At 34.8% G+C, this 21,467-nt stretch overlaps 1 protein-coding gene and 1 pseudogene across 1 annotated transcript in view; both read left to right on the forward strand.

Moving 5' to 3' along the window:
- LOC149535012 (SNF1-related protein kinase catalytic subunit alpha KIN10-like) overlaps nucleotides 1–10,812 on the forward strand; it is an 80,898-nt gene extending 70,086 nt beyond the window's left edge. Inside the window, exons 4-11 of the mRNA XM_089807135.1 lie at nucleotides 710–892; nucleotides 1,029–1,160; nucleotides 1,253–1,438; nucleotides 8,795–8,884; nucleotides 8,980–9,063; nucleotides 9,499–9,633; nucleotides 9,806–10,039; nucleotides 10,234–10,812. Coding sequence (XP_089663261.1) covers nucleotides 710–892; nucleotides 1,029–1,160; nucleotides 1,253–1,438; nucleotides 8,795–8,884; nucleotides 8,980–9,063; nucleotides 9,499–9,633; nucleotides 9,806–10,039; nucleotides 10,234–10,347 — 1,158 coding nt within the window. The 3' untranslated portion in view covers nucleotides 10,348–10,812. The remainder of the gene's footprint in view (nucleotides 1–709; nucleotides 893–1,028; nucleotides 1,161–1,252; nucleotides 1,439–8,794; nucleotides 8,885–8,979; nucleotides 9,064–9,498; nucleotides 9,634–9,805; nucleotides 10,040–10,233) is intronic.
- Nucleotides 10,813–14,610: 3,798 nt separating this feature from the next.
- Nucleotides 14,611–21,467, forward strand: part of LOC149535013 (ras-related protein RIC1 pseudogene) — a 38,603-nt pseudogene continuing 31,746 nt past the window's right edge.

The raw sequence follows: 21,467 nt of genomic DNA on the forward strand, positions 1-21,467 counted from the left end.
ATACATATATCTGAAGTATATATGAATTGAAACAATAGACATCAACACAAGGTAAAATTAATATATCATCAATATATATGTCCAACTAATCTATACATTGACAATGATTGAAATATATTAAATATCGAAGTTTTTAAATTGCTCAAATAAATTTAGCTGAGAGAATGCCACATCTCAATATTATCTCACATGCTTATGAGTTCTCAATGTATCCATCAAAATGTCCAAGCACACCAAGGAAACATGCCTGCCAAATAAAATGCCAATACATACATAATTGTAACCAAAATATATCAAGTCTTAGAGAATGGACAAGATGTAACATTATAACATGGTCAGCAACTTAATGATTGGGTTTTCAAAGTGGGTGGCCTATCTTGGTCACCATAGAGATGCTTTACACACTTTGTTCTTATGCTTTGTTATATGTTGGTTTTGAAGATTTTGCTTACTTTTCTGTATTAATTTCATTTATGTTCCATTCCATTAACTTAACAATAGGTTGAAACATTGTGATTTCCTAATTTAATTGTTTTAGAAAGCTGAATATGCCGTTGAGATGCTTTACACTTTTTCTACTAATACGCATTTTCTACTAATCTTTATTTGATGTGGTTTTGCCTCACTGATTCCACCTCAAGTTCTTTTCTGTGACATAAGAATAGGTTGAAACACTGTAAGTTTCTGATATAATCATTTTGAAAGTCAGATTATATCAGGTGTTGAATATTGCCACAGAAACATGGTAGTCCATCGTGATCTTAAGCCAGAGAACTTGTTGCTAGATTCAAAATGCAATGTTAAGATTGCAGATTTTGGGCTGAGCAATGTTATGCGTGACGGACATTTTCTTAAGACAAGCTGTGGAAGCCCAAATTATGCTGCACCTGAGGTATGTTACTTTTAGCTCATTCTGGTGCGGTGCTTATTGGAATCAATCCTTATGTTCTGAATTTCTATATCACGTCCTCATCATGCCTTTAAAGTATGGAATATCGGATGCTTATGCCCTTACAAAATTTTGACAGGTTATCTCAGGTAAGCTATATGCGGGGCCTGAGGTGGATGTATGGAGCTGTGGAGTTATATTGTATGCACTTCTTTGTGGCAGTTTGCCTTTTGATGATGAGAATATTCCAAATCTCTTCAAAAAGATTAAGGTATATGAAGCACAAGCATTATCTATTGCTTTTTAAGGTGCAAAATGTAGGATTTTTCTTTTAGTCATTTAATCATTTTCTTTATACATCAGGGTGGAATTTACACACTACCAAGTCATTTGTCATCTGGAGCAAGGGATTTGATCCCAAGGATGCTTGTTGTAGATCCAATGAAAAGGATGACTATTCCAGAAATTCGTCAGCATCTCTGGTTCCAAGAAAGACTTCCACGCTATTTGGCTGTGCCTCCTCCTGACACAGTTCAACAGGCAAAGAAGGTATGCCATTTTTCTGTATACAATAGAGTATTTCTGTTTCTTTGTTATAAGTTTATATTACTTTGCACATGCCAACATTGTACTTCTTTAAGAAGTTTTTATTTCTTATGGATTTCAGTAACTCAACAAAATTGTTTTTCACATCAAACTTTATAAAAAACTATACATTGGAATAGTGAAGTTTTGAAAATTTAATTGGCTACCCTGCATTCTATGATATTTGTTGTGCATTGGGCCTGATTGGCTACCATGCATTCAAGTGGTTGCAGGTTCAAATTAGTAAATTATAACTACCTGTTATTTCAAATATTCAAAATTTTGAAATCTGGAAAGAATTTAATTGGAAGCCCACTGAAGTTTTTATTTTTAAAATTTGGCTAACTAATATAAAGCACACAATGAGTTTGTGCAGAAGCATTGTTAAAATTTAGTTAAGTATCATTATTCAATTAATTATAGTTTTTTCTTTCTGTTTTACATGTAATGTAACATCGGCTTTGCAGTTACCTTTGACTTTCTCAGTGAGTGTCAGCCTTTTCAAAGAGGTATATGATGTTGCTAGTGAGCTCAATTAGTCTTGATGACACTTGTGCTACTTTTTTATGTGAACTCTGGTTTTTGCTAGGTTCTCCAAGGTTCTTGTAGAGGGTTTCTGTTTATAGTACCTCATTTGATCGGGCTTGGTTTTCATTATTCCTCATCGATATCATTCATATTCCAATTCCAATGATTTTTGACACTTTCATGACATGAGTGTAATGTTGAGCTATTAATATAATTATTTTACTAAGGTTGCTAAAAATTATTAAAATAATACAATAGCACCTTAGTATAAGAGCTTGTCAGAATGAGTATAAGAGTTCTAATGGTGGACTATTAATAAAGTGTCTTGTGTGGTGGACATATTAAATATGAGAAATTGAGAACAATTCTCTGTTAGGATTATTAAGGCTTATTTTAATTATACTGTGATTTTATATTACATTTTTCTGGTAAGTTCCCAGAAGGTTTATAAAAAGGATATTGTGAGTTCATTTGACATTATACAAGATTAGTTGTTTTTCTCTTTGGTGAAACCCCTGGGTTTCTTGGGGTTGAGCTTGGTTTGTTTTATCCTTCTTGAGGATGGAAACTCTCTTGGAGAAGATTAGAAATGCAGTGAGTTAATGTGGTGAGATTCATTTAGAGTTTCAGTTTGGGTGAAAAGAGATTAGGCAACGATTGCATTTGTTTCAAATTTTACAAGATTTAGACTTAGAAAATATTGTGCCACGTGTCATTAACGTTTGATTGTTCTACATTAATCTATGCAAGAATTTATTGTAGGGCTTCTCCTTGAAATTCCAGGTTTAAGCTTTCTCATTATTGAGGAGATTGCCATAACATTTACTATTATGGGAGGTACTTGGTAAAATACTGCTTGCTATTAAAGAGATTAAAAGATCAATATATACAAATGAGTAAACGATGTTTCCTTAGAAAATGATCGTCAAGAATAGAAACATTGTATTCTCCCTAATAGATAACTAATAGCGAACTAAATATTAGAAAGATTGTAATATTTACAATAGATCAGAATAGATGAACATCAAATAGAAACATAAACTATCTATTATCGTAATACCCTCCCTTAATGGTTAGTCTATCCAGTACACCAAGCTGTCTTCTGAGTTTGACAAACTTATTTGGACCAAGAGGCTTGGTGAGAATGTTTGCAGTCTGATCCGCTGTAGGAACATACTCCAAGTCTATTGTCCCGTCTTCAACCAGCGTCCGTATGTAGTGACAGTGAATATCCACATTTGTTCATGGAAGCCTAGATTTCGTGCTAACTTGATAACGCCTTCGTTATCAACAAACAAAGTTGTTGGGTCTATTGGTAACACCTGCATATCCCCAAGCATTTGACGAAGTCAAACAACTTCACAACCTGCCTTAACTGTCCCTTTGTATTCAACCTTTGTAGAGGAGACATATTTCCTGTTGCTTCTTACTGGCCCATGTGACAACACTGAATCTCAAACTGAGCACATATTTGGAAGTTGACTTTTTATTGTCAATAGAACCTGTCCAATCTGAATTTGTGAACACACTGAGCTTAGGATTAGAACTTTGATGGTAAATAAGTTTATAATTTGTAGTCCCCTTCACATAACAAAGCACATGCTTTGCTGCCATCCAATGATCATCTTTGGTAGATGTCATAAAGCGTGAGATCTAGTTGATTGCGAAGTTGATATCAGGTTTAGTAGCGGAGAGGTAGATGAGGTTGCCTACTAGTTGCCTGTATGTAGTATCATCAGCTGGAGGAGAATTAGACTTGGCTGATAACTTCAAAGCTTTCTCCACGGGTGTAGATGTAGGTTTGCAATCTTGCATAAGAAACTTGTTTAACAGAGCCCTAACATATTTGGAGTGAGAAAGGAATATACCAGAAGATTGCTGCCAGAGCTCAACACGTAGGTAATAATGCATGAGCCCAAGGTTAGTCATATCAAAAGACGCCAAACTGCTAGTGACGATCAAATTATTCACATAAATGACTAGAAGGATGATGTCACCTTCATTAGTCTTGATGTATAAATTTGAGTTTGAACTCCTCTGGAAGCTTTGATCATTGAGGTATTTATCAATTTTCATGTACGATCCATTTCAAACAATAGAGAGTTTTCACCAGTCTAAGAACTTAGTTTTTTTTACTAGGAACCTTGCAACCAGGAGGGTGCATCATGTAGACCTCTTCTTGTAGGTCACGATTTAGGAAATCACTCTTGAGGTCCATTTGATGGACCTCGTAGCAAAACTGTGTTGCCATGGCTAGGACTAATTTGATAGTACTCATCTTTCCTATAGGAGCAAAGGTCTCCTTATAATCAATGCCTTGATGTTGAGAAAAGCCCTTCGTAACTAAACAAGCGTTGTACTTATCCAAAGTACTATCAAACTTGTATTTTATTTTGTAAACCCATTTGCAGCCAATAGGTTTCTGGAGCTATTGGTATTTTATTTTGTACAAGAATTATTGGTATAATTGGAGCTGTTGGAGCCCTCCCATTTGGTAGACATAAGGGAAGCCAAGATCCCAAATCATGAGCCTTCATAGGTTGATCTGCTGCATCAGGAACAAGAGACATGCATGAATGGCCCTCCTTGCTAATGAAAGACTACATCACGATTGTATAGGAAACGAGATGTATCAGTGTCGATTAAGTGGTAGGCTTTGTGAAGACTATTGTATCTAGCAAGCATGAATTTTTGGCTCTTGGCATCTAACTTGGTGCATGACGCATCAGGGATCCAAACATAGGCAAGAGAGCTGAAAACCTTTAGGTAATTGATTTTGGACTTGTGACTTGACAAAGCCTCTTCTAGAATCTTACCTTTGATCACCCCAGTGGGTGACCGGTTCAAAAGGTAAAGTCTTAATTGTATCAGCCCAAAACTTCTTTGAAACATGTTTGTGATCGAGCATGGAGTTGTCTCAGTGATTGTTCTATTTCAACGTTCAACTACAATGTTCTGTTGTGGCGTGTGGGGTGTGGTTAACTGGCACTTGATGCCATGAATATCACAGAAGCTAGAGAATTCCTTTGAAAACAAAATCCCCACCCCCATTGTTGGACCTAAGAGCAATAATAGATTTCCCAGACTCTTTTTCAACTAGAGGTTTAAACTTCTGAAATATCGTAAATGCTTCTAATTTCTTTTTAAGAAAATAGACCCACATTTTTCTACTAAAATCATCAACAAACAACATAAATGAAGCCCAGGGAATGGCATGAACAAGATAACGGCCGCAGATAATGGCATGAACAAGAGGACAATAACTCTTTTGAAAGGTGTGCGATGTTGCTACCCACCATGAAGCGCCACTTTTGAAAGGTGTATGATGTTGCTTCCCAGCTTGACATGCATCACAAAGTCCAAGTTGTTGAGTTTGAATCTCTAACAATTCGAGGACAAGTTCTTCCCGAGCAATCTGAGTGAGATAATGCACATTTAAGTACCCATACCACTGATGCCAAAGTGAATTGACAAAAGACCATTGAGCAACCATAGCTAAGTCTTGATAATCACCAGAATCAACAAGTTCGAAAAGACCATGATCCTCAAGGATAACTGCAACAATAGACTGAGTCTCCCTATCAGTTATGGTGCACTGATGTAAATTGAAGGTGACATCCAACCGTGGAGTGTCACAACAACTAATTGCTTGAGAGTAGATTTAGTTCAATCCTTGGAAGGTAGTATACATTGCGGAAAATGAGGTTCCTCTCAACAAATTGAATCTGAATGTTGCCTTTGCTAACAACAGTGTACTCGTTCCCTCCACCAAAAATAACTGAATCTGAAAAAGGACCAGTCTCTGTGGTGGGTGAAATGGCAAGAGGTACCTAAATGAATGTACAAAGTAGAGAACTTGACATGATCTGCAAGTCTTTTAGCCATGGAGGCGTAAAAGCAAAATTCTGTCTATTCAGTGTGCTCCGAACTCTTTGCTTTTGGCTTTGAATCAGATTGCTTAGATAAGGCAGTTGAGTGTTTCCAACATTCAACCTTCACGTGACCATACATGTGGCAGTAGTTGCACTAAATGTTATTTATCTTGGAGCCTTCTGATGTTAGAGCAGAAGACTTTTGTTGAGAAGACTGTTGTGAATGAGACTTGCCTTTATCCTTCTGAAAGGATTCAGTAGCAAAGGTTTGCTCTATGGAGATGGAGCTAGAACTGCTGTTTCCACCAATCTTGCTTAAGCAGAAGTGTGTAGAGATTTGTGAACTTCAGATCAACGCTAGTAGAAGTGATGTTGAGAGTCATGATAAATTGCTCATAGGAATTAGGTAAACTTTTGAGGTTATTACCACAATGTCCTCTTCCTTCATCTTGCATCCAATGGCAGGCAATTGATCATAGATTTCTTGAATCTTATTTAGGTGTTCCTAGAGCGATTTCCGCTCATCCATGGCAATAGAAAAGAGTGTTCTTGAGAAAGAAATCCCTGCTTTTGTTTGAAGACTAATGAAGTTTCTTGAGATGCTCCCATATTTTGGCAGATGTCTTGCTGAATGGAATCTGAGGGAGCTGATCATCAACTACGGATAATTTGAGAAGCATTGTCGCCTCTCGATTATTCTGATTAAAGTTATCTTGATCAATACCAGCTGCAGTCAGATGCTGTGTAACACCCAAAACAATCTGATCAGTATTCCGATATTCAAAGATTGTTAGCATCTGTTGCTGCCATGTGCCATTATTACGGCCATTGAACTTTTGATTTCTCTCGAGAAAAATGTTTGTCAAGGATGCCATAGCATGTTTTCCAGCAAAAAGCGTGAAGGAATGTACTTCGAGGCAAAAAACCAAAAGACCTAGAAAAAATGAAGAGGTACCTAAAGGAGAGCTCAAAAATCCTAGATGGAATATGTTGGATTTTGGATCCGCTGGCTCAAAAATCGAAGCACCCAAAAAAAAGATGACAACCCAATTGAGCTTTCGAAAAACCTATCAAAACATTGTAATTAATTTTTCAAAATGATCAAGTACTTGAGAGTTTCAAAAGAAACCCTGGCCGTGTTTGGAAAACCCCAAAAATTGCAGTCTGAATATTAAAAATGGCAGATTTGTGCAGCGAATCAAATGCAGAGGGTTTTAGAAACCCTAAAAGACACCCAAGGAGCAGAAAAATGATCAGAAAAATTTGCAGATGCTGTCCAAAACCACGGGCAAAAAAACAGGCATGATTTCGAGCAAAAACACTGGGAAAACCCAGAATAAATCATGTCCAAACATGAGTGACGATTTTTAGGAAAAACACCACGATTTTGCAGTCTTGTGACAAACTATAGCTAGAAATCACGTCCAAAATGATGCTGCAAAATATCATTCGTATTTGTAGAGAAACGGATGCATGAGCAGCAGGTAAAGATGACCAAAAACAACTAGGAATAGTCGAGATTTGCAGCAGGAAACCCTAGCTCGTGGGTGAAAATTATTTTGGGAAAAAAAAATGGTAAAGATAAATTCAAAACGAAATTATAAATTTTTATTCAAATTTTTAAAGTATTTTCTCTGATACCATATGACCGGAACTAAATGGTAAAATACTTGCTTGATAGTAACATCGATCAATAGATCAATATATACAAATGAATAAATGATGTTTCTTTGGGAAACGATCGTAAAGAATAGAAACATTATATTCTCCCTAACAGATAACTAAGAGCTAACTAAATATTAGAAAGATCCTAATATTTACAATAGATAACAATAGATAACCATTAAATAGATATATAAACTATCCATTATTGTAATGTTTACTGCCTCATCGCTAATATCTTTATTATCCTGTAAGAGTTATTCCATCATTTTCTTTTATGCCTGAATTTCTGTTAATGTTTTATTCTTAATTTTTATGGTTTTCTTAAAAAACTTAATGTTCTTGTCTCTATCTTTTAGTTGGCATCCCCTTGATTTTTTTACCAAAAATTTTCCTCTTGCAATTAATTCAACATGTGATGTTTTGATAAGTAATCAGTTCAAACTTTGAAACTTTGATACAATATTGATTAGCAGTAAACTACTAAACTTTTTCTGGTTCTCTCTGTTCAAGTGAGAACTAGAAGTCTATCATTTGCAATATGTAAGATTTATGATCTTCTTGTTCATATTTAAAGTTTGCCTTCCTTGTTATGCATCTAAAGTTTCAACATTCAGCAGATATATTATGACTCATGGCTCATATTTTCCGATTTGCTGTTTTGAAAGCTCAATGCCATGACTCATATTTTCAGATTTTCTACAAAATATCAAAATTATATTAAAAATAATAATTAGGCACACCCATGTACCCCCATATTATATGTTTGAAGTTTTGAACCAATAATCAATGAACATTGAACATGTTACATATATACGTATACACCCCCGTGGTATTGGAACTACCCAATTTTATTTTTTGCAGTATCTGGGATTCTGAACTCGGACCCGAATCTGAATCAGAACCAGGATTGGCAACTTAGTATTTATGTTTATTGACATACATATACATTATTATTTATATTCATATGTTATAACATATAATTACAAATGTATATACGCACATGTTTGTATATATATAAATATATAGATCTATTTTCTATATGTAAATGAGAAAGATTAAATACAGACTATCTTTATCAAAGAATTCTTGAGTTTGGTGAAAAACATATATACATGTATGCATACAGTATCATACACATTCATCTACATATATACATATTCATACACATTTAGTTTTTTGTTATATAAACACACAGAGGAGATTAATAAACATTAAACCTGAGTAAATCTGATGTTTCAATGATTTGTTTTATCAGATTGATGAAGAAATTCTTCAGGAAGTGATAAAAATGGGTTTTGAGCGGAATCAACTGGTAGAATCTCTCAGAACCAGAATTCAGAATGAGGTATGTTGACTAGCTTATCTGTGTTTGATGTATTATATGAAAAGGGGTGGATGTGATCTAACATTTGCAACGGCTATCTATTTTGCTTTCTTCAGGGTACAGTTGCATATTATCTGATGCTAGACAATCGGTGTCGTATTTCCAATGGTTACCTGGGAGCCGAGTTTCAAGAAGCAAAGGTTAACTCCCATATTTTCCTTAAATAGTTTTTGATTTGAGATCTATTTTTTTCAGTATATTTTTTATTTTGTGATGAATTCAAAAAGGGAAGGAATGGCGATGTAGAGATGTCTCTTGTTGGGTATCTGTTTCAATGTGGTCTACAGAATAATCTCAAGGATAGATTTATGTTCACAAGTTTAAGTTCAAACCATAAAATATCTGATGATTTCCTCTCTTCACAGCTGTGAGCCCATGCTATTATGTTTGTATTGACACTGGAAGCACATGTTTATATTAATTATCCACTATAAATCTACACAGTATCTTCATAATATAATTGTTTATTCAAATGTGGTATATCTTATGTCAGCTCACATGCAAAGAACAACCTTTTCAATGTAAATTCTCTAATGTCTGGTGTTTATCACACATCCATGCTTTATCTTGTTCAGGAAAACATGCAACGTTTTATAACCAATGATCATCCAGTTTCAACTGTGAGACATAGAATGCCTGCTTTTATTGATCAGGGAAGTGCTTCAAGATCCCAATTTCCAGTTGAGAGGAAATGGGCATTAGGGCTTCAGGTTTGTATTTCTTCGTATTGAAATGGGTTTGAATTTTTTTTTCTTTTCAAAAACATGTTTAATGACTGTTACCTCTTCTGTTTGATTGCTTTCTGGATGAAAGCAATTAAACTGATCAGTATGTACTGTAGAAATCTGGAAAACTTGATTGTTACGACTTCATCTTTTGCAGTCAAGAGCACATCCTCGGGAGATAATGACAGAGGTTCTCAAAGCACTTCAAGAGCTGGATGTTGGATGGAAGAAGATTGGACATTACAATATGAAATGTAGATGGCTTCCCTGTTTAAGTAGGAATATTGATTCCTCCACCAATAACCACGGAAACCATATTTTTCAAGACACAATAGAAAACGATGGTATAAGTTCTAGATCGCCACAGAATGTTGTCAAGTTTGAAGTGCAAGTGAGTTGGTTTTACTTGTCTTAACATATGACTCAAGTGTTTCTCCATGATTTTCACACTAACGACAATCAATCTACATATATAAATATTTTGGGCACTGCCATTAAAAAATAATGGATATCACACTTTCAATTGAGATGTATCTTTAAATCAAATCATCCATACTAATGATTTTCCTTTTTTATTTGTTACAGCTTTACAAGACTAGAGAAGATAAATATCTTCTTGATCTTCAAAGGGTTCAAGGGCCTCATTTACTCTTTCTTGATCTTTGTGCAGATTTTCTTGCACAGCTTAGAGTATTATGATATCTATGAAACCGCTATAGGATTTGAATTATTTCCCTGACCTTTGGTGGACATAATGTTCCACAAATCTCCGATTATCCTTGGGTGAAATCTTGAAGTATTCTCTATAATATTGTGCATTAAAGCTTGTTTGGACGACCAAGAAATAAAACAGAGAAGAAATTAAAAGTGGCCTTGCCTTTATTGGGATGAGCTTCGGTGACCAAAGATCGAAGTGTTCATCATATGCTTTGTCTTTGGAGTGACGAAATAGATTTTTTTTTTCCTATATAGTGTCCCAGATAAATTAGATCTTGATCGTAGTATAGCCACGTTTTGACTGCTTGAAGGCCATGGACATTCATTTTGATTTTTTCTTTACAAGTGGAAGTCTTTTGATAATTAATTGAAGACTGCCACGGGCATTTAAGCTACTTTTTATTTTTTTTCCAAATTTGACAACAATGATAAATTTTCCCTTATAAATTTCCACGAGTGCTCATTTGTAGTAATTATATTGGTAAAGTTCTTGTACTCTTGTTCTTTCCCTTATGACTTGGATCCACTTGAATTAGATTGTGTTAATCTGACACCCGTTATCCCCAAGAATCGATTTTGATTCATTGTTTCTCGGTTCTCAACCCAATTGATATTCAAGAGTTTCAAATGTGACACGATGACTTGCATGAGTTTAAATTTGAACTTGTAAATCTCAAAATTGAAAGTGAACCTTGCTGACCATTTCTTCGACATTCCAAGCTGACTTGGGGCATAATTGTGTATATTATTGTATTGAAGGACATTCTTTATACATATTGAAGTCATACAAGAAGCGCCTCAAGAATATCATAGAAGTAAAGAAATGAGGACCATCATTGAGTATGTGGTGATTGCATCTTACTTGCACCATCATCGTAGGCATATTGCATGCTTCCCAATTGTTTTTTGAAATTTGCTTATCAATATCAAATCAGTTTACTTGAGGTTTTGACCAAAGGAGAATATATTCTTGCTTCCAATTTCATTAATAGTTTGTGAACCACCTCATTACATATCTCTATTACTAGTTGAGATATATGTGTGATGACTATCATTGTGTCACTTCATTTTCAAATGTTGCATTAAATTTTGCAGATGTCAATATGAATTATAGTGAGACATTGTTAGTTTGTCAATTCAAATTCATTGGTCTTGAGAAGGCCCTATGTTTGCATGTTGGTGAATAGATTCTTGGCATCTTTAGGAGGGTATTCCTCCATTTAGATTATGTATATCGTTTTAGTTGCAACACTTTACCTTGAGCTAGATTTGTTTGGCATATTTGAAAGGAAGACTAAATGTGATATAATGCTTCCAAATGGTCAATTTAATATAAGAGGTGCAAAAGTTTCTTACAAAGCCTTAAACTATTGCAAGCTATATACACAAATGTAAAATCAGATTTAAACAAATAAACTCAAAACTTTTGATATATTCTAGCCTCTTTTAAGGGAAAAAACTTACTACAAAAGTCGAACCCAATTGCATTATCAACAACAACAATTACGATACAATGCCTTGAGCCAATGTTCACTAGGAGTAAATATAATAGAGTATTCTAGAAAATATTCAACGCAAACATTCTTTAGTAGATATCCAACCTATCATCATATTTTGCACTAAGAGGCTACATATTTATAGAGCTTAACACAAATGGAAAGAGCCCATGGTTTCCAAAACCAACTCTAATACTTAAGATGTATGTAGTGCCAACATGCTAAACCAATGACACCTTGCACATAGAAAGCTCGAATGCAACACAACTATTCCATAATAGCCATTGTTCAATATGCAACACCTACCCTACACCACTTGTCAATAGTGTACTCGTTTGTAAATATCAATTGTCAAAATATAATTCTTCATGACTCTACCAAACTAGAAATAGTCACTGTAGTGCTTGCCCTAGTTCGCATTTTGCTATTGTTATCCAACTATTTCTTGGTGAATTTTTTATTAATTAAGCTTAATTAAAAGATTTAATTAATGGTTTAATTCAATGAAAAATTAATATGATATTTTAATATTTATTTTATTTAATTAATTAGAAAATTAATAAAATAAAATAATTAAATTTGTAAATAAAAGTTATAAGTTTAAATTTGGAACGTGATAATATTTATTTAATTTAATAATAATATATTTAGAGTTCATTTTTAAATAAATGCTAAATAATATTATTATTTAAGTTAATAAATATTTTATCAATTAAGTTTCGAAAGATAAATTTAAAAAAAGAAAAAAATTAATTAATTAATAGTTTCATGATAAGTGTGAGATTTAAAATTAATAAATTAATTTAAAAAAGAGTCAAGTGACTATTAAATTAATTAATGTGCATTATTTTAATATTTATTCACATAGGAGTATGCGAACTCTCGTGAGTTATCATGTCGACAACACAGTAATTTGCACTTTAATTATGCACATGTTGTCTACACTTAGGAGTTAGTGCATTATTTGAGCACATGGTCTCTATAACATTCTAGATACCTCATCATGTTCATCTTCTTATCATGGAAGTTATGTGCTTAGTTGTCATGCTTGTCTCCTAGTTCTTTCTAGACACATTTTAGATGCATCTTAGAGGCTTTTATATAGAGGCTCTCCTAGTGTGTATGGACATCCTCATATGCTTCTACAAGCTCGTATGCTTTGACATGCTTATATGCTTCTGCATACTTCTATATGCTCTACATGTTTATAGTCACTTGGGAATCCAATTTTTGGAGGAATTGCGAGTGTTGGAGAAGGAAAAGATTTCGGGATAGGAGTAGGATCTAAGAGGAGGAGCATTCTCTACGGATTTTTGAGGCGTAGTGAATTAGCATTAGTGCCCAGGTAGGCACTCGTGATTATCTCTCTCTCCTAGTTTTCATCATGCTTGCTAATGTTTGCCTAAATAATTCATGGTGAACGAATCTTCTATTTAGAATTTGACATCATGTGGTTTTATCTCGTTATAGGGAACTAAAGATATCATTACCTTTATTGAGTATAGAATCATGTCTCCAATGTGCTGACTTGGGCTGGGAATATATTCTTATAAAATATTAATTCTACTGCCTCATAATACTTGAAACAACATTCAGAATACATGTGGCCTTCCTAATTTATCATGAATGCGAATTGCTCACATAATCATTCGTCGTATAACACCAAACAAACTCCGGTTTCTTTCCTGTCAACATTATATTTGCCAACCTATAGGCACCGCATATTTATTTAGACACAATTAACATACTGCTGCCGCATGGATATCTGAGATGTATTTCTCGATGGGCTCCAACATACTGTCTTCAGAATTCATTATTCTCCCATTTTATGCTTCATTCCCAGTCGCCAATGGTTAGAATCCTCATGTGAATGTTTATAAATATGAATGTGTTCACACTTAACATTTTGACAAATCTTTATCATCACTTCCTTTATCTTCAATCTGCAATTCTCTATGCATGTTCCTAGAGTCGTGCTTTGATTGTAGACAATCCTGGTGTTTTCATGGCCAAATCGTTGTCACAAATCTTTACTACTGTCAATGCCCATCAATAAAAGTATACTGGGTCTGAGCAATGAAGAACAAGACCCAACACTATTTGAGAGTGTACGGTAGCTAATTCAGACAAATCTGAGAAGATGCCCTTGCCCAATCAAAATTCATGCCCAATAGACTGTATAGATCTGCCTCATGAAAGTCTTACTGTGGGAGACAGAGATGTCTACCTCCACAAACTCCCACAAACAAGAGGCAATCGATCCAATTAATATCTGATAAAATAATTCTCTCAAACGCACCAATCATTTTGCTGTTGGAGCTTCCTGTACATGTTACTCTCAAGAAATAATTGTCTCAACCACTTGACATCCATTGATAGTATGTGAACTGGATATCTTTCCAAAATGCTCAATATAAACTGTCGGCAGCTGTAGAACAATAACAACACTTTTAGTATGTATGAATTGATGATATTAATGAACCAACAACATCAAAGAGTGAATGGATGACTCCAATGCATAAGCCGTCAACTCTTCCATTTTATTAATCAATGATATTTTCAGCCTTTTCGCCTTGAAATTTGTGAGCTCTGGAGATACTGTGGCCAACTCAGAACAATGTAATTTGGCAGCCATTTCCAATTGAAATTAGCAATGTACGTTGTTTGGATATTACATGAAGTGCCAACTTGTGAAATCTCAATTGGAATCAAGTGAGCATAAAATAGAATCAACTTAACCCAACTTAAAATGGTTTTATCCTGGGTAGTGTCTTTGAACAGTAATTTGGATGTACTAAAACAATGCTTATATTTATTCAAAAAATGATGCAAAATGAGACCCACCCAAATGCATGATATCGAGCTTTTATGCCAGCATTGTATAATGCAAAATTGACAACAAAATCTAGCTTAAAGATCAAATGCAATCCTAATACCTGGACAGAATGGGTAGCTATCTTGTTAGAGAACTTAAACAAATCTGTATCATGCTTTTATCATAGTTGTGCTTAGTTTTATTATTCTGTTCTGAGCGGCGCATTCGTAACGATCTTTTGGAGCTCACTGTGAAGCAATTCAAGATAATGTTCAATGATCCAACTCTAGATCACGGCTTAGATTTAAATGCCAATGCAAATGATTGGAATATCAATGTCGAGAGGTAAAACATTTTGGTTTAGAGCGTTTTCCCATTAAACGTGCTTGGGTGACATTGTTATGTTTCATAACAATGGTCTCAACCCCACTGTCCCATGTGATGGCAGTGATTTATTTATCACAGGGTAAAAATACATTATGCCGACGACTCTTTAAAGAGGCCGAATGGCTAGTCACCTCGGTGGCCTGCGATTATTAACGCACAACCTTTCATATTTAAGAGCCAGTGAACTTTGGTAGCCGCACGGCCTGTTCAGTACTGACTGCAGCGATTTTAAATCGCGTTGCAAGGTTATGATTATTTTAGTTTATATATATATATTGTAAATTTTAATATTATAAGATTTAATAATTAGATATGTATTAAAAAAAAATATTATTGAATATTACTTACAAGATATTAATAATAATTAGTTTTAACTTATAAATATTAATGAGTTATTATTAGTAATAATTTAGATTTTGTTTAAGAGATTATTACTATTAATAATTTGATTAAGTGATTCAAATTATGATAATATTTAATCAAGCCTTGATTGAGTTATTATTATATTAATTTGGAATCATAAATGGTGAGATATATGTTTCATTAATTTAATTAATTATGAATTAATTAAGATTAACTAATAAGGGAAGTTATTAACTTGAGTTTGAAAATTATTATACAATTGATTTGATAGATTCAAGATGAATATCTTGAAGATCAAAGAGCTTTATTTTAATAACTCAAATGAATGGAATTTATATGTAGTATTCATTAACTGATTTAGTTAAAAATTAGTTTGACTAAATATAATTAATGATGAATCTGGTTTGTTAGATATATAATTGTTAATTAACTTAATTAAATACAATTTTAATTAAGATTAATTAATTAGTAGAATTATATAATTACTAAATTATTAATGAGATGAAAATTATTTTAAATAAATGATTGCCTTGAAGTGTTTAAAGGAATTTGTAAATTAGTTATTTAAAAGATGGTAAGTATTATTCTAAAGATTGGAATAATGGTAGACGCATCTTGGAATTAAGGGAGTTTTATTTAGTTATTAGTAACATTGATTTTAGTAAAATAACGCAATGATTTTATGAAAAGTCAATGGGAACTAGTTCAATGATTTAAATAAGTATCTTCTGATTATCTTAGAAAATTGTTTTAAAATGATGATAAGAGATAAATGGGTTAACTTGGAGTTTAAACGAAGAATCTTATACACTTGAAGTATACTTGAAAATGAAAACTAAAACCTCATATTTGGCTTAACCATGTGATTGTGAAAGCAAACTAAAATGTGTTTGTATTTTGTTCTTTATGCTATCAATGTTTGGGGTTTGGGTGGTCCTAGAGTGTTGAGCAGTTAGGATGTCTACCAGAGGCTTGAGAGTTATGCAAATGTGATGGTATGTTGATGTTATTTGGTCTCGATTCTTTTTAAATGCAACCATGGTAATGCGATGACATGCTCTATGATGTGTGTGGTTTATTGATTGTTATCGCTTTCCAGTCTTCTTGTGTGAAGCTGAGGTGTATGTATTTGAGATACTTGACTTAACCATTTTTGAGTCATCGACCAGTCATACTTGGATTACTTTCCAGTGGCCATGATGGGACTGAAGTGTTGATTTATTCTTGATGATGTCATGTTGTGACATGTTTTGGACTTGACCATTTTGGAGTTTTCGATCAGTGTTATTTATTTTGAGATGCTTTTTGGTTGCTCATTGAGAACCAATGGATATTGTGATTTATCATTAATATGGATATTGTGGTTTATTTTGGGATACTTTACAGTTGCTTGACGAGGATTGATGGATATTGTGATTATCATTGATACCTTCAGTTGCCAATAGAAAACTGTTGTGGTCATGATTATCAATGGATGCTTTTCAATTACTCATAGAGATTTGATGTTCTTATTGTGGATTAATTTTTGGTATTTTTCCAGTTGCTTGTATAGGACTAAGGTGATTTTGTGATTTGTGATTTCTTGAGCCTAGGGTAGGTTATCTACTTGTAGTGTCAGGAAGTGGCTTGCAATGGGGGCCGGGGCCCTAAGTGGCTACTAGGTTAACTCATTGCAAGTTATTTAATAAGTGAAAACATTTACACTAAATGGGGATTAAAATGAACCTAATAAGATAATTGTATGTTCTCGCCCATGCCTCGAGTGCTAGTACAGACTAGGATGGGAGTAGAGAGAATGCTTGGTTGCGACTTTGCATTCCGTAGTATGTCTCGTCGGTACGAGAGGATACTAGTGGCCACATAGGGATCACTAGGGGGCCAAGGTCTATTAAGAGACTACCAGGGTAACTCTAGCGTGATTTGTGCGATGACACTTTTTTGCTTACATAGTAGGTTTCCTACATGTCTTTGTTGTGCCTTTGAGAATTAGATGTCGTTCTATGTTGGAACCTTTGAGTTAGTATACTTTTAGGATTCTGGACTTAAAGAGTATTTGTGTTATGTGATTTGATATCTTTTTGAGATTTGAGACTATCTCCTCCAACGCTTTCTTTGTTGAGATGTATGTATCTTCACTCTATTCATGGATTATTATGATGGATGCTATTTACTAGTATGTTTCTTTATATTGATGATTAGCATGTGATAGATGATGTTATCTGCTTTGTAGATCATCTTATGCTTTATTCTTGCATGTTAGATTTCTTTATGCATATGTTGTAGTATGTTTTAGGAGTGACATTCCTACTATGATAGTACCAATGATCTCTTTGGTGACTTGGGATGTCACGCACAGAGGGATGGCTAGGGCCCATGATGGTCTAATGATGCTATTGATGATTGGGAGGAACTGCACACTTAGATTAGATGTGTTTTATGTTGAATGGATATCTTTTACGATGGTTGTTATATCTTTATTGATAGATGGATGTATCATGTATGTTATTGGTTTCATTTACTTTATTGTACCTCTATCATAGATTCAATGAGGCTGATATATCTTTATTTTTACATATGTTTAATCTTTTTAGGTTTTCATACCTTGTGACATGTACAGTGGATGATTGAGCATTCTGAATTTAGTTGCCAAGAGGCATTCAGAACAAATGTTTATTATGAACTATGAAACTTTAATTATTCTTTCATGTGGATGTGGTAGTTGGTAGACTTAGTATTAATTAGATTAAATGTGACTCAACGTCTTGGGATCCTTAAGGAATGTAACCTGTTATGTATGCTTACAGTTGATTGTATGTTATTGCTTCCACTACTATGTGTTGATGTCAATGGTTTATCTATCATGATTAAAGATTTTTTTTTTTTTTTTTGGCAAACTTAGTAAAACTTTAGGTTAATTCTTTTGGGTCCCTTGGCGGGGTGTCACAGTCACAGTCATGATAGAACATTTGTCACACTTGCAACATAACTTATAACACTTGCTTCTTGATTTACGACCTCCAACATTGATGTACAATAAATAAATAATATCATCATGTTTGGACTGTAAAGTTGACACACTGTATTCTCAACATTCTCCCACTTGTCTAAGACCTCTTAAGAGAGAAATTTGTCACCTACTTAAGGCTCTAAGCCCCATAGAGCAAGCACACCATTAGAACTTATTGACACTCATTGGCTTTGTCGATGCATCTAGGATATTCACCAAAGAATCAACCTTTTCGAATTTCATCTTCCCATCTTTCACCATATAAAAAACTAGACATTATGCTTCATTTTAGCATGGAAAGCAGGATTTTTCGCTAAACAAGTAGTAACCTAGCTCTCATAAATATAGTACCTCAACAAAATAATATCAAGACACAATCTCTTATTCCAAATGGGCTCTTTACAAGCATGAGTAGTTGGTATGTACCACTTTTGAAGGACAAAGCCACTACAACTTGTCACTTATATCCAACTGACTACACCAAACATTGTGTAAACATGTTCATTAGTGGATTTTCTTTTGTTCATGTCACCTACCCAGTTTGAATGCACATATTCACAGATGCAAATTGAATGTCAAGGTTCAATAGGATAACCATGAAAACATAAGGAATATTCAAATGTACCTCTCAAATACCTAAACAGTGTTAACCTTATTTAAATGCACCCTACCAAGATTAGCCATATACCAAGGACTCCCATTGCTTGGACAATATTTGAGGTTGTACAAATTGTTGTGGTTTCACTATGCACGCCCCATTTTTACGCAAAAATGGGGACCCCTAGTTTTAAACTCTCCTACCAGGCTCCTAGTTTGGAGCCTTAGTCATTTTGGACACTCCTTTGGGTCTGGGTCGAATCTTGGTCTTTGATTAGGAAAGTTCTAGCAGTTAGGGATAGTGAAAAAAATACGTTTTGGAGTTAATTGTGCTTCAAGTGCACACATGCGCATGTGCACTAAGTGCACACATGCACACTGCACCCCGCTCTGGGGATGTGCACAATCAGAGGGTGCACAACGTCGCAGGTGCGCACATGCGAGGGTGTGCACTAGGCATGCAAGGTCTATATAAGACCCCAATCGCTCTTCACTCCCTCCAAACACCACACCCTCACACCTTGTCCCTCTATGCTACTCTGTTCGGTTCCCTACACAAATTCTGAAGGTCAACACTGTAGAAGTGTGCATGTGTGCACCTTTGCACATTCTAAAAACTTGAAAAACATTAAAAAACTTAAGAAACCAGACTAAGGAAACCAATGGAGTTGTGCACATGCACATCCCCATGAGGTGCGCATGTGTGCACCTCAGCCACTATGATTAACATAAAATCCCCCCATTGCACAATGCAACCGTGCAAAATAACCATTTTGGGGCTATTTTGAGCACACTAATGTACCTATAAGGGTGCGCTAGGTGTGCTAAATTGCACATCAGGCCTTTCTGGGGGAGAAATTGCATTTTGATATGTTGTAGATTGATTTTGACCTATTTTGAGGAAATTCTAAGTCCCATAGAAGTTCATTTTTGCCTTTTGACTAATGTTTGCCTCTTTCATGCATATCAAATGGCATCCTTATCATCTTCCATGGCGGAAAAGCTGGCACCAAAACTTGTTGCCTTCAAATATCAAGGAGCCCCAAAGAAGTCACGATTCCAAGATGAGCATGTAGAAATTTGAGACACAAATCTCAGAGATATAGATTTGAATGCATTCCTTACAATCTGCAATAAACCAAGGGAAAAGTCTACTGTGGTATCTACTTTAATCTGGTCTGGGCTTGTAGATGCAACATCTCACCCTACATTAGTCTAATCTTTAGAACTGATTACAACACTAGCAGAGCACTATGTGACCGAGGAAAAGGTCATGAAGAGCGTAACTGGAGAGATTGTCTTGGACCTCCAATCCTGAAGCATTTAGAAAGTGTTTCACCTTCCAAGGGCGGATCAATACTTATAGATTTCATATGATGGGGCAAAATGATGGTATAAAGATAATGAGAAAGAGGGTAGGGAACTTGTACATAGCTCATTTATGATTGACAGGACACCTTTGGGACATAGAGTAGGCAAGATGGATATGACTAGAGGATATAGGAAAGATGACATCAGATACATGATTGTCCTCCTAAGAAGAGTTATGGGTCTTCTTGCAGTGGGTCACCTCCAGACATAGATGGAAAATTTCATTGAAACCATAAGGACGACGAAGATGCCCATTAATTGGGCCACATCCTAAATGATAACTTGGATGAGCAATTAGTCACTGTCAAAGCAGATCCTTGCTTCTATATGACATCATTATGGTGTACTTGTTGGCGGCTAGAACCATAGACTATCCAAGCCTATACAGAAAGGGAAGCATGCAAGATGCAAATGCTTTGCCCTATGTGGTATATCCACTATTGGTAAAATAGAAGTTCCCACTACAAAGTGTGCAATACAGAGTGGTTAATGATGGGTTCATCTCTGCTATCGTCTAGTTTATTGAAGAAGATTATGAAAAGAGAATGTTAGTAGAGGCATCAACTCAAATTATAGAGATCAGAGCCTACTACATTCAATTTAAGACCTTGATGTATCTTTGAGTAGTTGGTACTTTGTGTACCTAAAGAAGCTCCCAAGATACCCCTAAGACAGGCTGATACTCCTGGAGATAGGCTGCCAACTCACTTCTACGTATGAAAGAGTGAGGAAACAACATAAGAAGACATGGGTCTGGCCCATTACAATTGGAGCTTTTGAGATGAAGCAAAAACAAGACATTGCCACCTTCGATTATGAATGGAATCAATATTCCTTAGAAGAACTCAGTCACTCCTTTCAACGAGCTTTACGGTCTTCACCCAGTGGACACGAGTTCCTAGAACTTAGTCATTTTTGCAAGCCTCGTAGTGATAAAGGATTACCAAGAATTCTACCACTTCCATTCCAAATTTCATCATCTTCTTTAGTTCAATATTTGAACCTACCTCCACCTATTGTTCCACTTAATCTTCCACTGATGGCCTTTTTTGCAAATGCAGTAGAT

This window comes from Cupressus sempervirens, chromosome 10, assembly GCF_028749045.1.
Source record: "Cupressus sempervirens isolate cs-2001-9-10 chromosome 10, ASM2874904v1, whole genome shotgun sequence".
Taxonomy (NCBI): Eukaryota; Viridiplantae; Streptophyta; class Pinopsida; order Cupressales; family Cupressaceae; genus Cupressus; species Cupressus sempervirens.